At 49.9% G+C, this 26,028-nt stretch overlaps 1 protein-coding gene across 1 annotated transcript; it reads right to left on the reverse strand.

Annotated features, from left to right (window-relative positions):
* Nucleotides 1-894: 894 nt before the first annotated feature.
* Nucleotides 895-26,028, reverse strand: LOC140720730 (uncharacterized). The gene is made up of 10 exons (XM_073035560.1): nt 25,971-26,028; nt 25,024-25,110; nt 24,157-24,228; nt 20,902-21,021; nt 20,323-20,490; nt 18,974-19,090; nt 17,616-17,720; nt 4,652-4,794; nt 2,204-2,268; nt 895-1,084 (listed from the first exon to the last, which is right to left on the reverse strand). Exons 2-10 carry the CDS (start codon nt 25,091-25,093, stop codon nt 895-897), a joined length of 1,050 nt encoding a protein of 349 aa, XP_072891661.1. The 5' UTR covers nt 25,094-25,110; nt 25,971-26,028.

Consider the following 26,028-nt stretch of genomic DNA (forward strand, 5'->3'; position numbering starts at 1 on the left):
GAGCGCTACCACCACATTTCTGCGATATTTATTAACTTTTATTGCATCTTACATTAATTTTACATCTTTGCAACTTTCCGATCGTGCAACAACACAAAGCTCAGGCCGGATAAGTCACAGATCAAGTCAAGTCAAGTCAAAAAGCTTTTACTGTCATTTCAACCATAACTGCTGGTACAGTACACAATAAAAACGAAACAACGTTCCTCCAGGACCCTGGTGCTACATGAAACAACACAAGACTGCACTAGAGAACGTGAGACAACCCAACACTCCACTAGACTACCTGACACAACACAAAACAACGTTACACTTCAGATCTACACGGGACTACATAAAGTGCACAGAACAGTGCAAGACAGTACAAAAATGAATAAACAAGACAATAGGCACAGTAAAAGGCAAATTGCAAATTAATAATAATAAATGATGTAAATGTAACTGTAAATGTGAACAAACTTCAGCAGGAATTGAGAAAGAAATGAGGAAAAATTGCAAAGGGAGTGGAGTGGTTTTCGGGGGGGAGGTGTGTGTGTGTGTGTGTGTGTGTATGTGTGTGTGTGTGTGTGCGTGCGTGCGTGCGTGCGTGTGTGTGTGTGCGTGCGTGCGTGCGTGCGTGTGTGTGTGTGTGTGTGTGTGTGTGTGTGTGTGTAATAGTTGAGCTGTTGAACATGGGAAACAAACGTTTGATGATGGGAAATGGAGATGAAATGGGGAAGCTGAGGGGGAGGAGGAATGAGAGAGCGAATTGGAGCGACTAGGGTAAACAGAGAGCGAGATTCCGAGTACGAGTGCCAGAGGAAGAGAGAGGAGAATAGTGTAGAGGTGACAGGCAGAGCGGTTGTGTTTGTCAGAGTCTGGGAGAGAGCTGCAATTGAGTTAATGTCGTTAGATTTAAGTCGGCTCCACGGGCTTTTGACAGAGATCCCGGAACTTTTCAGGAATAGTTGGGCACAAAGATGCAGGCTTCTCACAGATGAAACGGTGCTGATCATTTTTACAACTGCTGATCCAACTTGGTTTACATTCACTGCATTCGGACTTTCCAGCGTTCATCTTGTACGCGACGTCAGAGGCCACTTTCCTGTCAAGGAAGCAGAAACAATTTCAATGGGAACAACACAGCTCCAACAGACAGACCTGTGTCATTCTCCAATATATTCCCACTGACTCAATCTCTCCTCACCGACCATAATACTCCCACTGACCCTCTCTCACCCCACGTACCTGCTCCAGTTCTCATAATACCCTCACTGACCTATTCTCCACAACCCTGTGTCAGTCCCCGAATAATCCCTTTCCCAAGGCTCTACCCACAGAGCTGTGTCTGTTCCCAAAATAATCTCACGATCACCCATTCTCCCCACAGGCCCGTGTCACTCCGCAAATTACTCCCAGACCCCCAGCCGCTCCCCACGGCCCCAGAGCAGACCCTAAGATACTCCACCTGGCCCTCTCCCTCCCCATGAAACCATCTCAGTCCCCAAAGTATTCCTGCTGCTCCGCTCTTCCCACAGCCCTGTCTCATTCCCCGAAATACCCACACTGACACACTCTCTATCTCTCTCAAAGCCACGTGTCTGTCCCTAAAATACCTCCTACTCTCCCCCATCAGCCCCATGCCAGTCCCGAAGTGATCCCACTAACGATCCAGCTCCCGACAGCCCTGTGTCAGTCACAAAAACATTCTCACTTCCAACTCTCTGTCAGTTCATGTCAGTCTACAAATTAATCCGACTGCCGTCTCTCTACCAACAGCCCGCCTCGGTCCCGAAACTAATCACATTGCCCAGTCTAATCCGACAGACCTGTGTCAGTCCCAAATTAATCGCAGTTCCCTCTTCCCTCCCAACAGTGACCGTCTCCAAATTGTCCCAGAGATAGATGTTCTCCCCACAGACCTGTGTCTGTCGCCAGAATACTCCCCCAAATTCTTCACACAGTCTGGGCCAGTTATCAACTTAATCGCACGGCCCAGTCTCTTCCTACAGGATGTATCATGCCCCAAAATACTACCTTACTCCCTCCCCTCTGACCCGTTTTAGTCCCCAAAATATCCCCAGTGACCCACTTCTCACCGCTGAATTGTGGAAGACCCCTACAGCTCCCCCTACACGACTCCCAACACAGACATGTGTCTGTCCACAAAATTACCCCAACTGCCCAATCTCTCTTCAAAAACCTGCATGACCCCTAGCCTCACCTCGATATGCATGCTGCAATCCAGTATGGAATGTCTTCATGGCGGGCAGCGCTGTTAGCAAAAATCTGTGCAATTAAATTGCTATCATTAATTATTGAAATCGAGCACAGTTCAACGAGCGTCACTCTGTGTCTGATCCCGGGAGAGTGTGATGTGACGGTGTGGAGGGAGATTCACTCTGTGTCTGACTCCAGAAGTGTGTGATGGGACGGCGTGGAGGGAGCTTCACTCTTTGTCTGACCCCGGGAGTGTGTGATCGGACCGTGTGGAGGGAGATTCACTCTGTGTCTGACACCGGGAGTGTGTGATGGGACAGTGTGGAGGGAGATTCACTCTGTGTCTGAACCCGGGAGTGTGTAATGGGACAATGTGGAGGGAGATTCACTCTGTGTCTGACACCGGGAGTGTGTGATGGGACAATGTGGAGGGAGATTCACTCTGTGTCTGAACCCCGGAGTGTGTAATGGGACGTTGTGGAGGGAGATTCACTCTGTGTCTGACACCAGGAGTGTGTGATGGGACAGTGTGGAGGGAGATTCACTCTGTGTCTGACAGCAGGAGTGTGTGATGGGACAGTGTGGAGGGAGATTCACTCTGTTTCTGAACCCGGGAGTGTGTGATGGGACGGTGTGGAGGGAGATTAACTCTGTGTCTGACTCCGGAAGAGCGAGATGGGACGGTGTGGAGGAAGATTCACTCTGTGTCTGACCCCGGGAGTGCGAGATGGGACGGTGTGGAGGGAGCTTCACACTGTGTCTGATCTCCGGAGTGTTTTCGGGGACGGAGTGGAGGGAGATTCACTCTGTGTCTCACCACGGAGTGAGTAATGGGACGTTGTGGTGGGAGATTCACTCTGTGTCTGAGCCCGGGAGTGAGTAGTGGGACAGTGTGGAGGGAGCTTCACTCTGTGTCTGACCCCGGGGTTGTGTGATGGGACTGTGTGGAGGTAGATTCATTCATTGTCTGATCCCGGGAGTGTGTGATGGGACGGTGTGGAGGGAGCTACACACTGTGTCTGAGCCCGGGAGTGTGTGATGGGACGGTGTGGAGGGTGATTCACTCTGTGTCTGACTCCGGGAGTGCGAGATGGGACGATGCGGACGGAGACACTCTCTGTGTTTGACCCAGTGAGAATGTGATGGGACGCTGTGGAGGGAGCTTCACTCTGTGTCTGACACCGGTGTTGTGTGATGGGACGGCGTGGAAGGAGATTCACACTGTGTCTGATCTCCGGAGTGAGTTCGGGGACGGTGTGGAGTGAGATTCACTCTGTGTCTGACACCGGGAGTGTGTGATGGGACAGTGTGGAGGGAGATTCACTCTGTGTCTGAACCCGGGATTGTGTGATGGGACGGTGTGGATGGAGATTAACTCTGTGCCTGACTCCGCGAGTGCGAGATGGGACGGTGTGGAGGGAGATTCACTCTGTGTCTGACCCCGGGAGTGCGAGATGGGACTGGGTGGAGGGAGACACTCTCTGTGTCTGACCCCGGGAGTGTGTGATGGGACGGTGTGGAGGGAGATTCACACTGTGTCTGATCTCCGGAATGTTTTCGGGGACGGTGTGGAGGGAGATTCACTCTGTGTCTGACCACGGAGTGAGTAATGGGACGTTGTGGAGGGAGATTCACTCTGTGTCTGAGCCCGGGAGTGTGTGATGGGACGGTGTGGAGGGAGCTTCAGTCTGTGTCTGACCCCGGGGTTGTGTGATGGGACTGTGTGGAGGGAGATTCATTCTCTGTCTGACTCCGGGAGTGCGAGATGGGACGGTGTGGAGGGAGACACTCTTTGTGTTTGACCCAGTGAAGAATGTGATGGGACTGTGTGGAGGGAGCTTCACCCTGTGTCTGACCCCGGTGTTGTGTGATGGGACGGCGTGGAGGGAGATTCACACTGTGTCTGATCTCCGGAGTGTGTTCGGGGACGGTATGGAGGGAGATTCACTCTGTGTCTGACCACGGAGTGAGTAACGTGACTTTGGGGAGGGAGATTCACTCTGTGTCTGACACCGGGAGTGTGTGATGGGACGGTGTGGAGGGAGATTCACTCTTTGTCTGACACCGGGAGTGTGTGATGGGACGGTGTGGAGGGAGATTAACTCTTTGTCTGACTCCGGGAGTGCGAGATGGGACGGTGTGGAGGGAGACACTCTCTGTGTTTGACCCAATGAGAATGTGATGGGACGGTGTGGAGGGAGCTTCACTCTGTGTCTGACCCCGGGAGTGTGTGATGGGACGGTGTGGAGGGAGCTTCACTTTCTCTCTGACCCCGGGAGTGTGCGGTTTGTCGGTGTGGAGGGAGCTTCATATTCTGTCTGACCCCGGGAGTGTGTGGTGTGACGGTGGGGATGGAGCTTCACTGTGTTTCTGACCCCATGAATGTGTGATGGGACGGTGCGGGGGAGATTCACTCTGGAATGGATTTATCTTCTGTCTATCTGACACATACCTCTTTCTCTCTTGAATTTATTTCAAGAAGCTTTGAATCAGAGTTAGAACAATATTGCATCGCCTCATCGTAAGATCTTTTAAACTTGGATATGAAATAACACCTGTCTTCATTTCTGATCCAGTCCTTTGAACACGCTTGCTCTGGAAATCAGGAATAAAGAACAATGAATCTTCCCGCATTAGTCCATTATATCCGCCGGAAGTCAGACTTAAATTAGCGATCCCTGTGTACTGCACCATCACACACACCAGCTGTAAAATACGTTGTGAAGCTCCATACACCAGGACATCGCACACTCTAGGTTTCAGACATAGATTCAAGCTCATTCCATACATTCTCAACACAAACTCCTGGGGTCAGACGGAGAATGAACTTCCCTCCACACCGTCCCATCACACACTCCCAGGGTCAGATACAGAGTGAATCTCCATCGACACCGTCCCATCACACACTCACGGGCTCAGACACAAGTGTGAATTTCCCTACACACGGTCCGATCACACACTCCCGGGTCAGACACAGAGAAGCTCCCTCCACACCGTCCCATCACACACCGCCGGGGTCAGACACAGCGTGAAGCTCCCTCCACACTGTTAGGTCACTCATTTTGGTGATTACAGCTTCTTCGCTCTTCCTGTGAACGCAGAGTGTAGCTCCCCCTGTGGCGCCGCAATAACGCATTCCCGGGTTCAGACAGTAGGTGTCTCTCCCGCCACACCATTCCTTGACGCACTGCCAGCATTTGGACACTAGGTGGCGCGCTCCCCGCACGTCTCAGCGCAGATTCCCGAGAGCAGCCAGAGACTACACCCTCCCCTCCCTCTCTGCCTTCTGATTAGGTGCGGCGAAATTGGTGATATTACCTCACCATTTCTGCTGCTCAGCAGTTGTCAGATTTCAGTCTTGGTTTGGTTGAGATTTTGCACTTCATTTCGAGGTCATTGAATTTGCCTCGGAGATCAGTTTGCGTTTGATGCTGATCAGAGTGATCAGAGCTCAGCACGGAGAGGATGTTTTCCAGGACGAGCAAATTGTTTTCAAGGATGGAGCGTTTGCTTTCGAGGACAAACAATTTGCTTATGAGGATGGAGACGTTGTTGTTGAGGGCCGAAACATTCCTGAGACAGGTCATTGGATCCAGTCGGGAATCTCGGATTTCCTGGTTTTAAGGTTTGAGTTCAGCTCGTGGAGTTTCAGTTGACGTTGATGCTGGATCCTGTTCATATCCTGATATTTTTCCAAAATACTCTGGTACTTTTTGATTGGAGGGGATCAGACACTGACCGATCGATAACTCTGAGAGAGATGGTGAAAGGGGTGTCGGCGTCACGGTGACTCGTGTGTTGGTGCCGCAGTGAGCGGTGTGTCGGTGTCACGTTGAGGGGTGTGAGTGGGAATAACAGGATCCTTTTCTGGTCGGCTGCCAGTGACTGGTGGTGTTCCGCAGGAGACGGTGCTGCCACCGGTTCTGTTTATGCTGTAGAGCAATGATTTAGATGATGGAATCACAAGATCACAGGACAAAAGAGCAGAAATAGGACATTCGGCCCACTGAGTGTGCTCTGCCACTCCACCATGAGCTAAACCATTCTCCCGTCTAGATAAATTTTCCCGCTTTTTCCCCATATCACTTGATACACGGACTAATTAGATACCTATCAATTTCCTCGATAAACACCTTAAATGATTGGGCATCCACAGCTGTATGTGGCAACGAATTCCACAAATCCACGACCCTCTGGCTAAAGGAAATTCTCCTCAAATCTGTTTTAGTTAGGTACCCTCTATTCCTAAGACAGTGGCCTCTTGTCTTGGCCTCAACCACCAAGGGAAACAACCTTTCCACATCTACTCTGTCCAACCCTTTCAACTTTCATTTTTTTCTTGCAATAATTTCATCTAATTCTGCTCTACCGAGCCTCTATCTAGATTACTTTTCCAAACAACTTGAGCCAGTTCCTCTCTCATGCCACTGTAATTTCCTTTGTTCCATTGTAATATCGATACACCTGATACCAGCTTCTCCTGCGCAAATTTGAAACTTCACTCAGTCAGATTATGATCACTACTTCCAAGGGGTCCCATTACCTCTAGTTTCCTAATCACCTCAGGCTCATTGCACAGCACTCGACCCAAAACAGCCGATCCTCTGGTGAGCTTATGGACAAGCTGCTCCAAAAAGCCATCCCATAAGAATTTTACAAAATCCCTCTCTTGAGATCCAGTACCTTCCTGACTTTCCCAATCCACTTTCATATTAAAATCCCCCATGATTATCTGGATATTTATCTTCTGACACTTTTTTTCAATTTCCGGCTGTAACTTCTACTCCACATTCCGGCTGCTGTTTGGAGGCCTGTATATAACGGCTATTCGTGTCTTTTTACCCTTGCCTTTTCTTATCACGACGCATAAGTATTCTACCCCCTTCTGATCCTATAGTCCTTCTTTCTAGGGATTTGATACCATTGCTTACCATCAGGGCCACGCCACCCCCTTTACCTACCTTCCTATGTTCCCTATACACTGTGTATCCTTGGATATTTAGCTCCCAATCACATCCATCACTTAGACATGACTCGGCGATGGTCACAATGTCTTATCTTTTAACCGGTAGCTGTACAACAAGGTCGTTCACTTTATTTCCAATGCTGCCTGCATTTAAGTACAGTACATTTAGAACAGTATCTGTTACCGACTTTGCTATATTTCTATCGCACAGCAAACTCTCCTGTCTATTCACCTGTCTGTCCTTCTTCCCATCTTTGCTGCACAGTATCATTTACTTATTTCTATATTCGTCTTCCTCGACCCTATCACGCTGGTTTTCTTCCCCTGGCCAAATTAGTTTAAACCCTCCCTAACAGCTATATGAAACAATCCCGCCAGGATATTAGTACCCTCGGAGTTCAGGTGTAACCCATCGTTTTTGTATAAGTCATACCTCCCGCAAAACAGATCCCAATGATCCAATAATTTGAAGCCCTGCCCCCTGCACCAGTAACTTAGCCACAATTTCATCTGCTTAATTCTGCTATTCTTACTTTCATTAGGCAGTCATCCTGAGATTATTACACTGGAGGTCCGGCTTTTCAATTTTCATACCAGCTCCCAGTAATCTTCCTTCAGGACCTGCTCTCTTTTTCTGTCTATGTCCTTGGTACCAACATGTACCAAGACTCCTGGCTGCTCGCCCTCTCTCCTCTGAGTACTCTGGACACGATCTGAGACATCCCGTACCCTGGCACCAGGGAGACAACACACCATCCGGGTATCCATGTCCGGCTCGCAGAATCTCTTGTCTGTTCCCCACACTGTGGAATCCCCTATAACTTCTGAATTACTCCTTGCTCTCTAATCACTGCACTGGGCAGAGTGCCAGAGTCCGGTTCGCGTTGATCTTCCTCTGTTAGGTCAACCACTCCAACAGTATATAAAACGATATATCGATTTCTGAGAGGGAGGGAGCTGTCACAGAGGTGCCGTCCACTATCTCTCTGTAGGTATTATCAATCACCTCCTCACTTTCCCTAATTAGCTGAAGGCCATCAAGTTGCAGCTCCAGATCCCTAACACGGTCCTTAAGCTGCATCACCTGAATGCACCTGGTGCAGATGTAATCTTTGCAGAGTGTGGGAGTCCCGGGGGTCCCCACATCTGGCACTCCAAGCACAACACTAATCCTTGATGCATACCTCTAATGCTACTGTTATTACTAAATAAATAATTTAGTAATAACAAGATAGATAGATAGATAGATACTTTATTCATCCCCATGGGGAAATTCAACTTTTTTTCCAATGTCCCATACACTTGTTGTAGCAAAACTAATTACATACAATACTTAACTCAGTAAAAAATATGATATGCATCTAAATCACTATCTCAAAAAGCATTAATAATAGCTTTTAAAAAGTTCTTAAGTCCTGGCGGTAGAATTGTAAAGCCTAATGGCATTGGGGAGTATTGACCTCTTCATTCTGTCTGAGGAGCATTGCATCGATAGTAACCTGTCGCTGAAACTGCTTCTCTGTCTCTGGATGGTGCTATGTAGAGGATGTTCAGAGTTATCCATAATTGACCGTAGCCTACTCAGCGCCCTTCGCTCAGCTACCGATGTTAAACCCTCCAGTACTTTGCCCACGACAGAGCCCGCCTTCCTTACCAGCTTATTAAGACGTGAGGCGTCCCTCTTCTTAATGCTTCCTCCCCAACACGCCACCACAAAGAAGAGGGCGCTCTCCACAACTGACCTATAGAACATCTTCAGCATCTCACTACAGACATTGAATGACGCCAACCTTCTTAGGAAGTACAGTCGACTCTGTGCCTTCCTGCACAAGGCATCTGTGTTGGCAGTCCAGTCTAGCTTCTCGTCTAACTGTGCTCCCAGATACTTGTAGGTCTTAACCTGCTCCACACATTCTCCATTAATGATCACTGGCTCCATATGAGGCCTAGATCTCCTAAAGTCCACCACCATCTCATTGGTCTTGGTGATATTGAGACGCAGGTAGTTTGAGTTGCACCATATCACAAAGTCCTGTATCAGTTTCCTATACTCCTCCTCCTGTCCATTCCTGACACACCCCACTATGGCCGTGTCATCAGCGAACTTCTGCACATGGCAGGACTCCGAGTTATATTGGAAGTCTGATGTGTACAGGGTGAACAGGACCGGAGAGAGTACAACGATCGCAGGAAGCCTTTTCCCGTTTCTGCCTAAGCCCGTTGAGCCAAAACCCTATCACTCTGCACCCCCCCCCCCACTCCGCGTCCTGCTCCCACGCTGCCCGCTGGATATGACGATGTTCCGCGCTCATCAGTCGTGCCTCTTTTACCCCAAGTAGTTGAAAGTAATATCCTTCAACTTGACTGCCAAAGCAACCTCATGTCTTCTTTTAGCCCTCCTGATTTCTTTCTTAAGTATTTTCTTGCTCCATCCACACCGTCCCATCACACACTGCCTTGGTCAGACACAATGTGAATACCTCTCTCCACGGCCCCATCACACACCCCAGCACTGAGACACGGAAAGAAACGTCCTCAGCACACGTGACAAATGGACATAGGCATAGAACATAGAATAGTACAGCACAGTACAGGCGCGTCGGCCCATAATGTTGTCCCGAACCTTAAACCTTGCCTCCCAACGATCTCCCCACCTTAAATTCCTCCATATACGTATCTAGTAGTCTCTAGAATTTCACTTGTGTGAAATCCGTGCACTTCCTTACTCCAAATGTCTTTACCTCTTGATCAGTACAGCCAGCTTTCTGACTATAAACTCAGCCTACACAACAGTGAACTATTTCCAATTAATAAAGAAGCACAAACATTAATATTTCGTGACCTCCCTTTTAAAGTAGTTAATAATCAATTTATTTTCCTTGGTATTGCAGTTACAAGGAATTTCAATGAACTTTTTCGTGAAAATTTTCTAATCTTTTAAACTCTACAAAACAGAGTTTGTCACAATGGTCACCCTTATCGAGGTCTCTGGTTGGTAGTGTTAATGTTATTTAAATATATACCCTTTCTAATTTTTTATGCTTATTTCAATCTATTCCAATTTTTTTTTTCTAAAGCTTTTTTTTTACTCATTAGATACTATTATTTTGTCCTATCTATGGAAGGGTAAACGTTCTGGACTTAATAAAGCTTACCTCCAAAAATCCAGAAAAGGTGTTCTGGCTCTATCTAACTTCCGTTTATACTACTGGGCAGCTAATGTTGGCTGTCTTACTTTCTGGTCCTTTTTTCATAGCCAGTCCGATTGTCCTAAATGTGTGGCAATGGATTTGAACTCCACGGAGGATCTCTCTATTTCTGGACTTCTTGGATCTGCACTCCCTTGTCGTTTGCCTAGACTAATTGTTAATCCTCTTATTAGACATACTCTGAGAATATGGGCCTAGTTTAGAAAATTTAATGGTCTTCATGCTGTCTCCCTTTCTAGTCCTATCTTGCATAATCATCTTTTCTTTCCTTCTATGCAAGATTTAATATTTCATGATTTGTAAAGAATTGGCATTAGGCATTTTGAAGAACTTTTCATAGATAATCTTTTGGAAACTTTCCAACAACTTTCTGCAAAGTTCAATCTACCTAATGCCCATTTCTTTAGATACCTTCAAATTAGACATTTCATTAATCCTTTATTATCCAATTTTCCTGAAATGCCTGAGAAAAACGTTGTGGACCTGTCTCTTTCTATTAATCCATTGAGTCAAGGCTTAAAACCTTTTATTCGTGATAAATTAGTGAGCCTACGATGTGCCCCCTTTGATAAAATTAGAATGGATTGGGAGCATGACTTAAATGTTCTTTTTATCTGATGCGGTCTTGGACTCAATTCACAAGTCAGTTAATTCGACCTCGCTTTGTGTTCGCCACTGTCATTTACAATTTAACATGTTCAAATCTAAATTGTCCCGATTTTACCCTAACATTGGTCGTGTTTGTGATAAGTGTAAAGGAGGCGAGGCTTCTCTTATCTATATGTACTGGGCCTGTCCTAGTCTAGAGAATTTTTCGAGAAAGGTTTTCTTAACGTTATCCCACATTCTTAATTGCCGCTTTGAACCTAATCCTCAGTTTACTCTTTTTGGTACCTTGGATGAGGCGAATATACAGTTGAGACCAACTAAACGTCGAACATTATCTGTTGTTTCTCTTTTCGCTAGACGCTTAATTCTTGTTAGGTAGAGAGATGTTGCCCCACCCACCCATGCTCAATGGCTTAATGATACCATGTCCTGTTTAGACCTTGAAAAAAATCACTACCTACTTCTCAATTCGGACATAAATTTTCAAAAGGTGTGGGGACATTTTTGGGAATATTTTCATAATTCCTATTTAGATTAAGTCTATTTTTTTCAATCTCTGACTTTCAGTATTTTTCCTTTCTTTGTTAGTAGGAATTATAATTCTTTGTCTTTATTTTCATTTACAGCTTTGGGGGATTCAACGCTCCGATTAATCTGTTGTGCATCTTGCAATGGTTGGTCTGGAGATTATTTTTTTCTGCAGGGAAGGGGTGAGAACACTAACTTTACATGATTCTATTTTGGGTGCTTTTTCATCATTGTTTTGAATTTTGTTATTGTCTGTTTATCTTCCGCTCTATTAATCTTTATTTTTTGTTGGTCTTTTGCTGTACCAATTGAAGAAATGCATACAAATCAATTAAAACAAAGTTAGTATATCTGCCTGCTCGACAGACTCAGGCAGAGCATTCCACGCACCAACCACTCTCTGAGAAACCAACCTTCCTCAAATATCCCCCTTGAACTTCCCTCACCTTATCTTAAAGTCATGTCCTCTTGTATTGAGTAGTGGTGCCCTGGGGAAGAGGCGCTGGCTGTCCACTCGGTCTATTCCTCTTAATATCCTGCATACATCTATCATGTTTCCTCTCATCCTGCTTCGCTCCAAAGAGTAAAGCCCTAGCCCCCTTAATTTCTGATCATAATCAATACTCTCTAAAACAGGCAGCATCCTGGTAAATCACCTCTGTCCCCTTTGCAATGCTTCCACATCCTTTCTATAGTGAGGCGAACGGAACTGGACACAGTACTCCAAGTGTGGCCTAACCAGAGTTTTATAGAGCTGCATCATTACCTCTCGACTCTTAAACTCTGTCCCTCGACTTATGAAAGCTAACACCTCACAGGCTTTCTTAACTACCCTATCTACCTGTGAGGCAACTTTCAGGGATTTGTGTGTTGAACTCCATCTACCAATTCTCAGCCCACTCCTGCATCCTATCAATGCCTCACTGCTATCTTTAACAATCCTCTACACGATCCACAACACCATCAACCTTTGTGTCGTCTGCAAATTTGCTAACCCATCCCTCTATCCCAACATCTAGGTCGTTAATAAAAATCAGGAAAAACAGGATCCCTCCAATCCGAACGTACTCCCTCCACCACGGCTGTCTGCTTTCTGCAGGCAAGCCAATTCTGAATCCACCTGGCCAAACATCACTGGATCCATGGCCTCTGACTTTCTGAATAAGCCTACTGTGTGGAACCATAACAAATGGCTTATAAAATCCACCTAGATGACTTCCACTGCACAAACCTCATCTGTATACCTGGTCACCTCCTCAAAGAACAGACTTGTTAGACACGATCTGCCCTTCACAAAGCCATGTCGACTGTTCCTGAACGGACCATGATACAGTAAATGCCCAGAGATCCTATCTGAATCTTTTCCAACAGCTTTCCCAACACAGACGTAAGGCTGACTGGTCTATAATCACCCGGACTATCCGTACGACTTTCTTTGAACAAGAGGGCAACATTCGCCTCCCCACAATCCACCGGTACCATTCTGTGGACAAAAAGGACATAAAGATCCTAGCCAGAGGCTCAGAAATATCTTCCCTCGCCTTGTGGAAAGCCTGGGGAATATTCCGTCAGTCTCGAGGAGTTATCCGTCCTAATGTATTTTAACAAGTCCAACGTCTCCTCTCCCTTAATATCAACATGCTCCAGAACATCAGCATCACTCATATTGTCCTCAACGTCATCAAATTCCCTCACATTGGTGAATACCGAAGAGAAGTATTCATGAAGGGCCTCGCTCACTTACACCGCCTCCAGGCACATCTTCGTACCTTTATCTCTAATCGGTTCCACCTTCACTCCTGTCATCCTTTTGTTCTTCACATAATTGAAGAATTCCTTGCTGTTTTCCTTTACCCTACACGGCAAAGCCTTGTCATGCGCCCTTCTTGTTCTCTACCCCTTCTTAATCTCCTTTCATGCTACCCTATATTTCTCAATAGCCCAATCTGATCCTTGATTTCCAAACCTCATGTATGCTGCCTTCTTCCACCAGACTAGATTTTCCAACTCACTTGTCACCCATGGTTCCTTCACCCTACCATTCTTTATCTTGCTCACCCGGACAAATTTATCCCGAACATCCTGCAAGAGATCCCTAAACCTCGACCACATGTCCATAGTACATTTCCCTGCAAAAACATCATCCCAATTCACACCAGCATGTTTCAGGTTTATAGCCTCATAATTTGCCCTTCCCCAATTAAAAAATTTCCCGTCCTCTCTGATTCTATCCTTTTCCATCATAATGTTAAATGCCAGGGAGCGATTCTCACTGTCCCCCAGATGCTTACACACTGACAGATCTGTGACTTCACCCGGTTCGTTAACTAATACTCGATCCAGTATGGCATTGCCCATAGTTGGCCTGTCAACATACTGTGAAAAGAATCCGTCCTGGACACACTTTTCAAACTCTGCCCCATCTAAACCCTTGGAGCTAATCAGTTGCCAATCAATATTAGGGAACTCACCCATGATAACAACCCTGCTATTTTTGCACCTTTTCCAAAATCTGCCTCCCAATCTGCTCCTCGTATCTCTTCTGCTCCCTGTGGGTCTATAGAATACCCCCAGTAGAGTAACTGCTCCCTTCCTGTTCCTGACTTCCACCCATACTGACTCAAAAGAGGATCCTGCTACATTACCCACCATTTATATAGCTGTAATAGTATCCACTCCCCACCCCCCACTCTCTATCCCTTTTAAAGCAATGAAATCCAGGAATATTGAGAATCCATTCCTGCCCTGGTGCCAGCCAACTCTCTGTAATGGCCACTTTATCATAATTCCATGTATGTATACAAGACTGTCAGTTCATCAGCTTTGCTCCTGATGCATCTTGCACTGAAGTACACGCCCTTCTACCTTACTATCTTTACACACTTTATTCTGCTTCTCTTTCCTTAAAGCCTTTTTTATATGTTAGATCTGGCTTTACTCCATGCACTATACCTGCAGTTCTCACATGAACTTTATCCTCCTCCACCTCATCATCTGCTCTAACACTCTGGTTCCCCTACCCCTGCAAATCCAGTTTAAACTTCTCGAAACAGTGCTGACAAACCTTCCCGCAATGATATGAGTCCCCCTCCAGTTCAGGTGCAACCCGTCCCGGAGGAACAGGTCCCACCTTTCCTGGATCAAGGCCCAATTGTCCAGAAACATGCAGCCCTCCCTCCTGTAGCCACGTATTTAGCTGCATTGTCTTCCTATTTTTGGCCTCACTAGCACGTGGCACGGGTAGCGATCCTGAGATTGCAACGCTGGAGGTCCGGTCCTTCAATTTTGCACCTAACTCCCTGAACACTATTTGCAGGACCTCCTCCTTCTTCCTATCCACGTCATTTGTCCCTACATGGACCACGACATCTGGCTGCTCACCCTCCCTCTTGAAAATACTGAGAACTCGATCCGAGATATCGCGGACCCTGGCACCAGGGAGGCAACAGACCACCCGGGATCCTCGATCTCTCTCACAGAACCTCTTTTCTGGCCCCCTACCTATCGAATCCCCTATCAATAGTGCAAGCCTCCTTTCCCTCATTCCCTTCCCAGCTGAGGGTCCAGTCTCGGACCTTGCAACTTGTCCCTGGTAGGTCGATAGGAATGGCCACAGGGGTGTTCTGCTCTTTTTGTCTATTCCCCTTCCCTCTCCTAACAATCACCCAGCTACCTGTCTCCTGACTCTCAACAGTGACTATCTCCCTGTAACTCCTGTCTATTTATGCCTCTGCCTCCCGACAGATCCGAAGTTCATCCAGCTCCCGCTCCAGTTCCCCAACTCGGTTTGTCAAGAGCTGCAGCTGGATGCACCTTTTGCAGGTGTAGTCATCAGGGACAAATGTGAATCTCATACTCATCGCACACGCCGGGGAGAGACACAGAATAAAGTTCCCTCCACAACGTCCCGTCACAGATTCACAGGAACAGGCACAGAGTGAAGTTCCCTCCACATCATCCTTCGCAGACCGCAGACTCTCCAGTCAGGCACAGGTTGAGGTTACCTCTACCCCCTCCTCTGATACACTCACGGAGTCAGACACAAATTGATTGTTGCTCCACACCATCCCATCACAGATTCTTGGAGTGAGCAGCGGAGTTAAGCTACTGACACAGCGTCCAATAGCACACTTGGAATCAGACACAGTGTAGCTCCTTCTGCTCCCTGTGATTACTGACACCCGGAGAAAGACATGGAGTGATGCTCTTTCTGACTCTCCAATGACACACCCACAGGGTCAAAAACAGTGCTCATCATCAGCACCGTCTTATCACAGAACTCGCGTGATCAGACACAGAGTGAATCTCCCTCCACACCGTCTCATCATACTTTCCCGATGTCAGCACGCAATGAAACTACCTGGCCACCGTCCCATCACAGGCACCCGGAGCCAGTTATAGAGTGAAGGTCCCTGCAGGCGATTCAATCATACACTTCCTGACGGGTCAGACATGAATTTGGTTTGCATCCACAATGTCCTTTCACAGACTCACGGGGACAGACGAAGAATGAATCTCTTGTCTCAAGGTCCCATCACACACTCCCGGTGTCAGACACCGAGTGATGCTCATTCCACACTGTCCCATCACGCACGACCCGAACCCTAACCCACAGTAACACATACCCCTTGCTTGAAACATGGAGTGAAGCACCCTGCACACTCTCCCATCTCACAGTCCTGCGGACAAACAAACAGTGAACCTGCTCCACACTAACCCATTACACCCGCCCGTGATCAGACAGAAAATGAAACACTCTCGGTACTATCCAGCTGCATACTCCCGTGGTCAGACACAGTATGATGCTCTTTCTACCCGTGACATCACACAACACAGGGGTCAGAAAACGAGAGAAGCTCCCTCCGCACCGTCCTATCCCATACCTCTGATATCAGAAACAGAACGAAACACCATCCTGTCACGCCTCACGGTTCCCGCTGTCAGACACACACAGGACCCCCCCGCCCCCACCACGCACAGCAACACCCACCCCCGCCCCCGACACAGCTTCCTATCACACGTACAGAGTGTCAAACGCACAGTCCCATCATCCGATCATACACACACGTGGTGAGACACAGATTTCAGCTCCCTGCACACCGTCCAATCACACACTCACACGGTCAAACGCAGAATGAGTCTCTTTCTCCACGGACTCATCACACACTCCCGGTTTGAGTCCCAGAGTGAAGCCGCCGCTCTACCGTTCCGTCACACACTCCCGGATTCAGAGTGAAACTATCTCTCCACGGTGCAATAACAGATTTCAGTGGGCAGACATTGGTTACATCTCTCGGGGCACTGTCCGAGCACACAATCCCAGGGTCAGACACAGAGTGAAGATCCCTCCACACCGCCACTCACACTCTCCCTGGGTCAGAGAACCGAATTTAGATCCCTCCGCATCGTCCAATCACACATAGCCTTGGTCAGACACAGTGCGAATCTCTCTCTCCACGGCCCCATCACACTCTCCAGCGGTCAGTCACAGAAAGAAGCTCCCTCAACACACACGACAAATGTCAGAGGGAGAGTGATTGACCCTCTACAGATTCTCAACACACCACAGAGCAAAGTGTCAGACACAGAGGGAAGCTGCCTCCACACGGTTCCATCACACACTCCCGAGTCCAACACAGTGTGAATCTCCCTCCTTACATCCCATCACACACTTCCTGGCGAGTCACACAGTGAAGCTCTCTCTGAAACGTCCCAGCACACCCCACAGTGTTCACACACAAAGGGAAGTTCCGCCCATAACGTCCCATGGCACAGTCACAGGGTCAGACTCCGTTCACAATATCCAATCACATAGTCTGGTGTCACATAGAATGAAGGTCCCTCTGCACTGTCCCACAAAATCCCGCTGTCAGACACAGAGTGAATCCACCTAAACAACTTTCCATCACACTCTCCCAGATTCAGCGATAGAATGAAACTTCCTCCACGCAGCCCCATCACACACACACCGGGTCAAACACAGAGTGAATCACCCGCCATACCGTCTCTTCATACACTCCCGATGTCAATCACAGAGTGACGCTTCCTCTCTCTATGCCTGTCCTGTGATGGGGAGCGGGTGAAAGAGGGGGATGATGCCTCACCTCTTCTGCTGGTCAACAATTCACAGATTTGAGCTTTGGTTTCGTTGTCAGATTTGTACTTCATTTCAATCTCAGTGAACTGGTGACGGAGATCGCTGTGCATACCTTTAAGAAAAGACAGATTAGAGTTGAGTGCAGAAAGCTTGGATTGAAGGGATGAGTTTAACTCATGGTAGTTTCGGTCGGAGGTGATCTGAGACTGACGAATCTGTGATACTGAGAGAGATGGTGAAGGATGTTTTACGTTTACAGTGACACGTGAATCAGCGTCACGCTACCGAACGGGTCACAGTGAGTATTGTGTCAGTGTCACGGTGAAAGGTGTCACAGTGAAGATGTGATGGTGGCACAATGGGAGGCGTCGGCGCCAGCTTGAAGGGCGTTTCTGTGTCACGTTGAGGGGTTCTCAATCTCCCGTTGATTGTGTTGTTGTTGATACCATGGGGGTTTGAGTCAGTGTCGTGCGGGGCGTGTCCGAGTTGCTGTGAGGGACATGTCGGTGTCACTGTGATAGGAGTTTCTCTGCCCCGGAGAGAGGTGTACCGGGTCACAATGAAGTGTATCTCGATGTCAAGGCGAAGAAAATATCAGGGTGAGGGGCCGTGTGGTGTCACCGTGGGTGGAGTATCTGTGTCATGGTGTTCTAACGTATGACTGTGTCACGGTGAGAGACATGTCATGGCCACGGTGTGCGGGAGAGTGTCACGCGGAGCTGTGTGACGGTGTCACGGAGAGTACTATGTCGGTGTCATTGTGAATTTAGGTGTCGGTATCACGTTAAGAGTTTTGACTGTGTCAGGGTGAGGTGTGGGTAATTGCCTCAGTGAACGGTGCATCGGCGTTATGTTGAAAGGGGATACTGTCTCGGTAAGGAGTGTTACAGGGACTTCTGAGTCTTTGTCACGATGCGCAGCGGAGTGGATCACGTTGTGGAGCGTGAGGGCGTCACGGTGTGCGGTACCTCAGGGTCACGGTGAAGACCGTGTCGGTGTCGCTTGAGGTGTTTATCAGTGACACGGTCAGGGGCATGTCGGTATTACAGTGAGGAGTTAGTTGCGGTCAGTGTGACTGCCATGTGTGTGTCAGGAGTGTATCTGCGTCTCGTTGAAGGTCGTGACCGTGCTACGGTAACAACATTGTTGATGGTGAATGGCGTGTCGGTGTCAGTCAGGTCTTGATTGTTTTACGGTAAAGGCCGTATTTTTATCACGGTTAGGGGTGTGTCCGTGTCATGGTGATGGGTTTTAGTCGGTGTTACGGTAAGGGATGTGTCGGTGTCACTGTGATTTTTTACAATAACAATATATTCCACTCTCTTTATTTACGGTGTGACTCCACCGGGAGACCGTTCCACTCACCATGGATTGACAGACCGGCCACTGTCACAATGAGGGCGGACGTAACTAGGCAGAGTAGGCAGCTCAGACGGTACGGTCTATTTCCGATCTTCACTTCCGGCTGCTGTTCATGCGTAGCTGTAGAGAGACCACAAGACCATGAGACCATAAGGTATAGTAGCAGAAGTAGGCCATTCGGTTATTCAATTCTGCCCCGCCATTCAATAATTGGCTGAACCAATTCTTCCGTCATTCTCCACTCCCCTGCATACTGCAAATACCCTTCGATATCCCGGCTAATCAAGAAACTATCGATCTCTGCCTTAAATGCACCAAATGATTTGGCCTCCACAGCCGCTTGTGGCAACAAATTCCACAGCTTTACCAGTCTCTGACTAACACGTAATTTAGCTGCATCTCTGTTCTAAATGGACCATCTTCAATCCTGAAGTCGTGACCTCTGGTCCTATACTCCCCTATCACGGGAAATAACACCAGATTTAATATATTCAGGCCTTTTAACATTCGGAAATTTTCTATGAAATTCACCCCCCCCCCACCCCCCGCCCGCCATTCTCCTGAACTCCAGGGAATACAGCCCAAAGCTCCAGATGTTCCTCATTCAGTAACCCTTTCATTCCTGGAAACTGTCTGGTGAATCTTCTCTGAACCCTCTCCAATGTCAGCACATCCGTAAGTAGCCCCAAACAGCAGAGAATACTCCAAGTGTGGTCTCCGAGTGCCTCAACATCACATCCCTGTTCTTGTATTCTGCACCTCTAGAAATCAATGCCAACATTGCACTCACCTTCTTCACCCCCGACTCAAACTGGAGACTGACCTTCAGGGTATCCAAGTCCCTTTGCACTTCCGCATTTTGAATTTTCTGTCCATCTAAATAACAGTCCGCCCGTTTATTTATTCCACCAATGTGTGTACGCATACCTTTTTCCAACGTTGTATCTCATTTAGGGTAAGATACCCTCGTGTCTTTTATAGAAACATGGATAGATACCCCACACAGAAATAGGGTCTTTTAAGAGACTTCTGGACAGGTACATGGAACTTTGAAAAATAGAGGGCTAAGAGGAAATCTAGTAATTTCTAAGGTAGGGACATGTTCGGTACAACGTTGTGGGCCGAAGGGCCTGTGTTGTGCTGTAGGTTTACATGTTTCTATGTTTTTTTGTTGGCTGGCGGTGACCCGTGTTTTTCCACAGGGTTCTTGTTGTGACCGATTCATTTTATATTCTGTCAAAGACTTGGATGAATGAATTAATACACCGGTTGCAGTTTGCAGACGACATGAAGATTGCTGGAGGACAGGGAGCTTTGAGGAATGAAGGAGTCTGTAGGAGGACGGGAGTCACAGGTCGACAGGCTGGTGAAGAAGGTGTTCGACACGTTGGCCTTCATCAGTCGGGACACTGAGAACGGGAGTCGGGAGGTCACGTCCCAGTTGTACAAGACGTCGGCGAGGAGGGACTCGGATTTCGGTTCAGTTTTTGTCGCCCTGCTGCAGGAGAGATGCCACACAGCTGGATAAGAGTGCAGCGGGAGATTAACCATGTTTTTGCCCGAGATCGAGGGATTGAGTTATGAAGTGATGTCGGGCAGTTCAGGACTTGATTCCTTGGAGCCTAGGAGTGACCTTACAGAGGGGCTTTGTTCGTTGGAGTGTACGGGTGACCTTACAGAGGTGTACAAAACCATGTGGGTCACATCAGCTACAGTCACGGACGAGAGTGCACACGACGAAGGTGAGAGAGAGAAGAAATTTCATTGGGTACCCTAGTGACTAGTTTTTGTACCCAAATGGTGGTCGGTTTGTGGAACGAGATGCCAGAAAAGTGGCTGAAGGAGAGAAATTTGAAGTACTTAAAAATACACACACTTCTGCATATAACACGTGCCATGTCCGCAATGGCGTCATAATTATGAACTCTGACCTGTTTGGGCATTGTTTGGCAGCTCACGGGGTCCTGCGGCAATGGGAGGAGCCTCATCCTCATCGATGACGGGCTCGTCATTCGGAACGTTCACCTCTGCGTAGGTGGAGTTCAGACCGCCTGGGACGCAGAGCGAGGGAGGAATAGAGAGAAGGTAATAGAAAGAGGAGTGAGGGCAGAGAGAGGGAGCAGAGATAGCGAGCAGTGAAAGTATGGGTTAAGTAAAGAGGAGAAAGGATGAGAGGCAGAGAGAAAGAAGGTTAGGGAACGGCGGAAGACAGGGGGAGAGGATGAGAGATGGCTGGAAAAGAGGAGATAGCAGTGAGCGATAGAGGCAATGAGCGGGTAAATGGGAGAGAGAGAATGGGGAATGATTAGGGGAGACGGAGAGTGGCAGAGGAAGAAAGAAGGTAAGAGTGAGGGGATAGGGAAAGGGACGAGAGAGAGCAAAGAGAGCGGACCGAGATAGGAGAGTGAGGGTCGGAGAAATGAGGGGGACCGAGGGAGCAAGAGACAGAGGAAGAGAGAGAGAGAGATTGTGAGAGACAGTAAGGGAGAGGGGAAAGCCTGAGCGGGGTGGGGGGGGGAATGGAAGGTACCGATAGCGAGGAGAGGTTGCGGACCGGGAGGTAAGCGTAAAATGGGGCGAAGGTGAGAGAACAGGGAGAGAGGGGGCGCGGAGATAGCGGGAGGTGAGAGAATGAGCAAAGAATGAGGGAAAGAGTGCGAAGGAAAGAGCGAGTGTGAGGAAGGGAGAAAGGGGGAGTGTGATAGAGGAGCGTTTGGAGAGTAGAGCAAGTGAGGGAAGGGGAGTGTAGTTGAGATTGAGTAAAATGGGTGTGCTTGGGAGTGGGGAGAGTGAGGAGAGGGGAAAGGGCAGAGGGGAGGGAGGGCGGGGGAGATATAGAGGGATGTTGATAGGCGAGTGAGTTTAGAGAGAGTGGGCAGAGAGAGGGGGAAGGGGAGTGGGAGAAAGTGGTGGATAACATGGAGAGGTTCAAAGGGCAGTTTGTGAGGCAGAGTGTGGTAAGGCACAGCAGTGGAGAGGGCAGGGGATGAAGGGAGGTAGAGCGGGGAGAGGAGGAGGAGAGAGAGGGAGACAGCGAGAACAGAAGAGAGAGAGAAGTGGTTCGAGTGCCTTTCAAGTTATCTACAGCGGTGTCTGCTTTTCGCCTCATCTATGGCCTTCCTCGTCACCACGGCTCCATTGGTGTTCCTTTCTTACCGACCCTCCCACAGAGGTTCCACCGCTCCGACAGCCCCCACGGCGTTTCCTCCGCTCCGTGTTCCCCACAGTGCTTCCTCCTCAATGTCGCTTTTTTCCTCAGAGACTCTCCCAAGCAGTCCCTCCTCACCCAATTCCACGGCACGCCCACCACTGCACGCCTCCCAGAGCACCCCCACCTCAACGCCCCCTCCCACAGCCCTCCGTCCACACTTCCCTTCACGAAGGCAGAATCCACACCAAACACTGTTCCCCGCTTCAAGGTGCTGAATCCTCACCGTACGTCCCAGAGCGCCCCCTCCACATCGACTCTCCCACAGCACCGCCTCGTCATCACATCCCACAGCGCTCCGTCCAGAGATCCCATCACAGAGCGCCCCATCCACACCGACCCTCCCACAGCACCGCCTCGTCATCACATCCCACAGCGCTCCGTCCTGAGATCCCATCACAGAGCGCACCCTCCTCACCGACCCTCCCACAGCACCGCCTCGTCATCACATCCCACAGCGCTCCGTCCTGAGATCCCATCACAGAGCGCACCCTCCACACCGACCCTCCCACAGCACCGCCTCGTCATCACATCCCACAGCGCTCCGTCCAGAGATCCCATCACAGAGCGCCCCATCCACACCGACCCTCCCACAGCACCGCCTCGTCATCACATCCCACAGCGCTCCGTCCTGAGATCCCATCACAGAGCGCACCCTCCACACCGACCCTCCCACAGCACCGCCTCGTCATCACATCCCACAGCGCTCCGTCCAGAGATCCCATCACAGAGCGCCCCATCCACACCGACCCTCCCACAGCACCGCCTCGTCATCACATCCCACAGCGCTCCGTCCAGAGATCCCATCACAGAGCGCCCCATCCACACCGACCCTCCCACAGCACCGCCTCGTCATCACATCCCACAGCGCTCCGTCCAGAGATCCCATCACAGAGCGCCCCATCCACACCGACCCTCCCACAGCACCGCCTCGTCATCACATCCCACAGCGCTCCGTCCAGAGATCCCATCACAGAACGCACCCTCCACACCGACCCTCCCACAGCACCGCCTCGTCATCACATCCCACAGCGCTCCGTCCACACATCCCATCACAGAGCGCACCCTCCACACCGACCCTCCCACAGCACCGCCTCGAGATCACATCCCACAGCGCTCCGTCCAGAGATCCCATCACAGAGAGCCCCCTCCACACCGACCCTCCCACAGCACCGCCTCGTCATCACATCCCACAGCGCTCCGTCCAGAGAACCCCTCACAGAGCGCCCCCTCCACACCGACCCTCCCACAGCACCGCCTCGTCATCACATCCCACAGCGCTCCGTCCACACATCCCATCACTGAGCGCACCCTCCACACCGACCCTCCCACATCACCGCCTCGTCATCACATCCCACAGCGCTCCGTCCAGAGATCCCATCACAGAGCGCCCCCTCCACACCGACCCTCCCACAGCACCGCCTCGTCATCACATCCCACAGCGCTCCGTCCAGAGAACCCCTCACAGAGCGCCCCCTCCACACCGACCCTCCCACAGCACCGCCTCGTCATCACATCCCACAGCGCTCCGTCCAGAGATCCCCTCACAGAGCGCCCCCTCCACACCGACCCTCCCACAGCACCGCCTCGTCATCACATCCCACAGCGCTCCGTCCAGAGATCCCATCACAGAGCCCCCCCCTCCACACCGACCCTCCCACAGCACCGCCTCGTCATCACATCCCACAGCGCTCCGTCCACACATCCCCTCACAGAGCGCACCCTCCACACCGACCCTCCCACAGCACCGCTTCGTCATCACATCCCACAGCGCTCCGTCCACACATCCCATCACAGAGCGCACGCTCCACACCGATTCTCCCACAGATCTCCCTCATCAGGGCCTATACCATGGGTTCCCTCTGACTTACTCTACAGCAAATAATCAGTAGCGTTATCTGTACTGTTGCTCTGAGATCTCTCGACAGGAATGGACACGTCTCCTAAACAGAGTCAAACCAGCAAAGATGAAACTGACCTCCATATCTCCGGACCCGGGGTGCCGAGAGGGCCGTGACATTCAGTTCCACGTACGATACATCCGGTTCAGCTGGAAACAGAACAAAGAAGGTGACAATCAGGGTGGGGCTAGTTCCGCACCGACACGTCACGGACTCCCGTATCAGACACAGTGAATCTCCCTCCACGACGTCACCACGCACATTTCCGGAGTCAGACACAGAGCGAAACTCCCTCCACACCGTCCCATTACACAGTCCTGGGCTCAGACACAGAGTGAAACTCCCTCCGCACCGCGAAACTCCCTCCACACCGCCACATCACACACTCCCGGGGTCAGACACAGAGTGAAACTCCCTCCGCACCGCGAAACTCCCTCCACACCGCCACATCACACACTCCCGGGGTCAGGCACAGAGTGAATCTCCCTGCACACCGTCCCATCACACACTCCCGGGGTCAGACACAGAGTGAATCTCCCTGCACACCGTCCCATCACACACTCCCGGGGTCAGACACAGAGTGAATCTCCCTTCACACCGTCCCATCACACACTCCCGGGGTCAGAAACAGAGTGAATCTCCCTCCGCACTGTCCTATCACACATTTCCTGGACAGAAACACAGTGAAGCTTTCGCCACTGTCCCTTCACAGATTCCCGAATTAGTCACTAAGTAAAGCTCACTTCACAGCGACTCGCATAAGCTACTGTGGTCAAAAACCGAGTAAATCGCCCTCAGCACCGGCCGACCACCCCACCTCACCTCCCCCGCCGCAGCCATGGACAGTAGCCTGTCCTGTCCGCAGCCATGTCCACGCTGTCCTACTTCATACTCCCCGGGTCCGACACAGCGGTAAGCTCTCTCCCTCTCTCCGCACCACTCACCTCTCGAAGGAGCTTGTGGGTCCGTTCCTGTGAGCCTGATGTTCGCGTAGGTCTCGCTCTCATCCATCATGTCGGGTCTCTGAGCTCCTGAAAGGGAAGGGACAGTCGGTAGAGGAAACCCGCAGTGGGAGACCGTCGCTCACGAACACCTGATGAACAGCCGATAAAGAGAGGGACCGAGAGATGGGGGAGGAATTGCGGTGAGGAGAGAGATTGAGTGCGTTTGAGGGGATGGTTGGAGAGATGAGAATTGCCGGGCGGGGTGGTGAGAAATAGAGGGAGGAGAGAGATTTGGGGAGTGACTGGCCACAGGACACACCCCCAACATACACTCGCCTTCTTCGTCCTCTATCTTCCCTTCCTTATCGCACAGCACTCTCTCTCTCTCTCTCTCTCTCTCTCTCTCTCTCTCTCTCTCTCTCTCTCTCTCTCTCTCTCTCTCTCTCTCTCTCTCTCTCTCTCTCTCTCTCACACACACACACACACGCACACCATCTCGTTCTCGTTCTTACGCTCCCACCTTTCTCCACTTATCTCTTATCTCTCTCTCCTTTCCGTCTTCCCTCTCTCTCCCTCCTTCCCCGACTCTCTCCCATTCCCACTCGCTCTACTTCCACATCTCCCACGACAATTTCCCTTTCCGAATTTTCGAAGGTGGGGTTGGGTTTAGGTGCTTTTTGGCTCGTAACACTCGGCGATTCTCCCATCCCGATTCCCCACCCTCTCCATCGTTCACTCCGTCTTCCTTCTCCATTTTTCTGCCCCTTCACACCCTCATTCGCTTCCCCTTCCCTCCCCCACACCTTTCCTCTTTTCGTCTCCCCTACCTGCCCCTCCCTGCCCTCTGCCCCAACCCCACTACCTCCGTCTGCATCACTCCCACATTCATTCCTCGGCCGCTCCTTCTTTCCTTCTCATTATTCTCCCCTTCCGCACCACCTCCCTACCTCTGGCCGTTCCCGAAGTCTTGACTTCAGCGTCTGCCTCAGAGACTGCGCGTCTGTG

This window comes from Hemitrygon akajei, unplaced genomic scaffold (genome assembly GCF_048418815.1).
Source record: "Hemitrygon akajei unplaced genomic scaffold, sHemAka1.3 Scf000046, whole genome shotgun sequence".
NCBI classification, from domain to species: Eukaryota; Metazoa; Chordata; class Chondrichthyes; order Myliobatiformes; family Dasyatidae; genus Hemitrygon; species Hemitrygon akajei.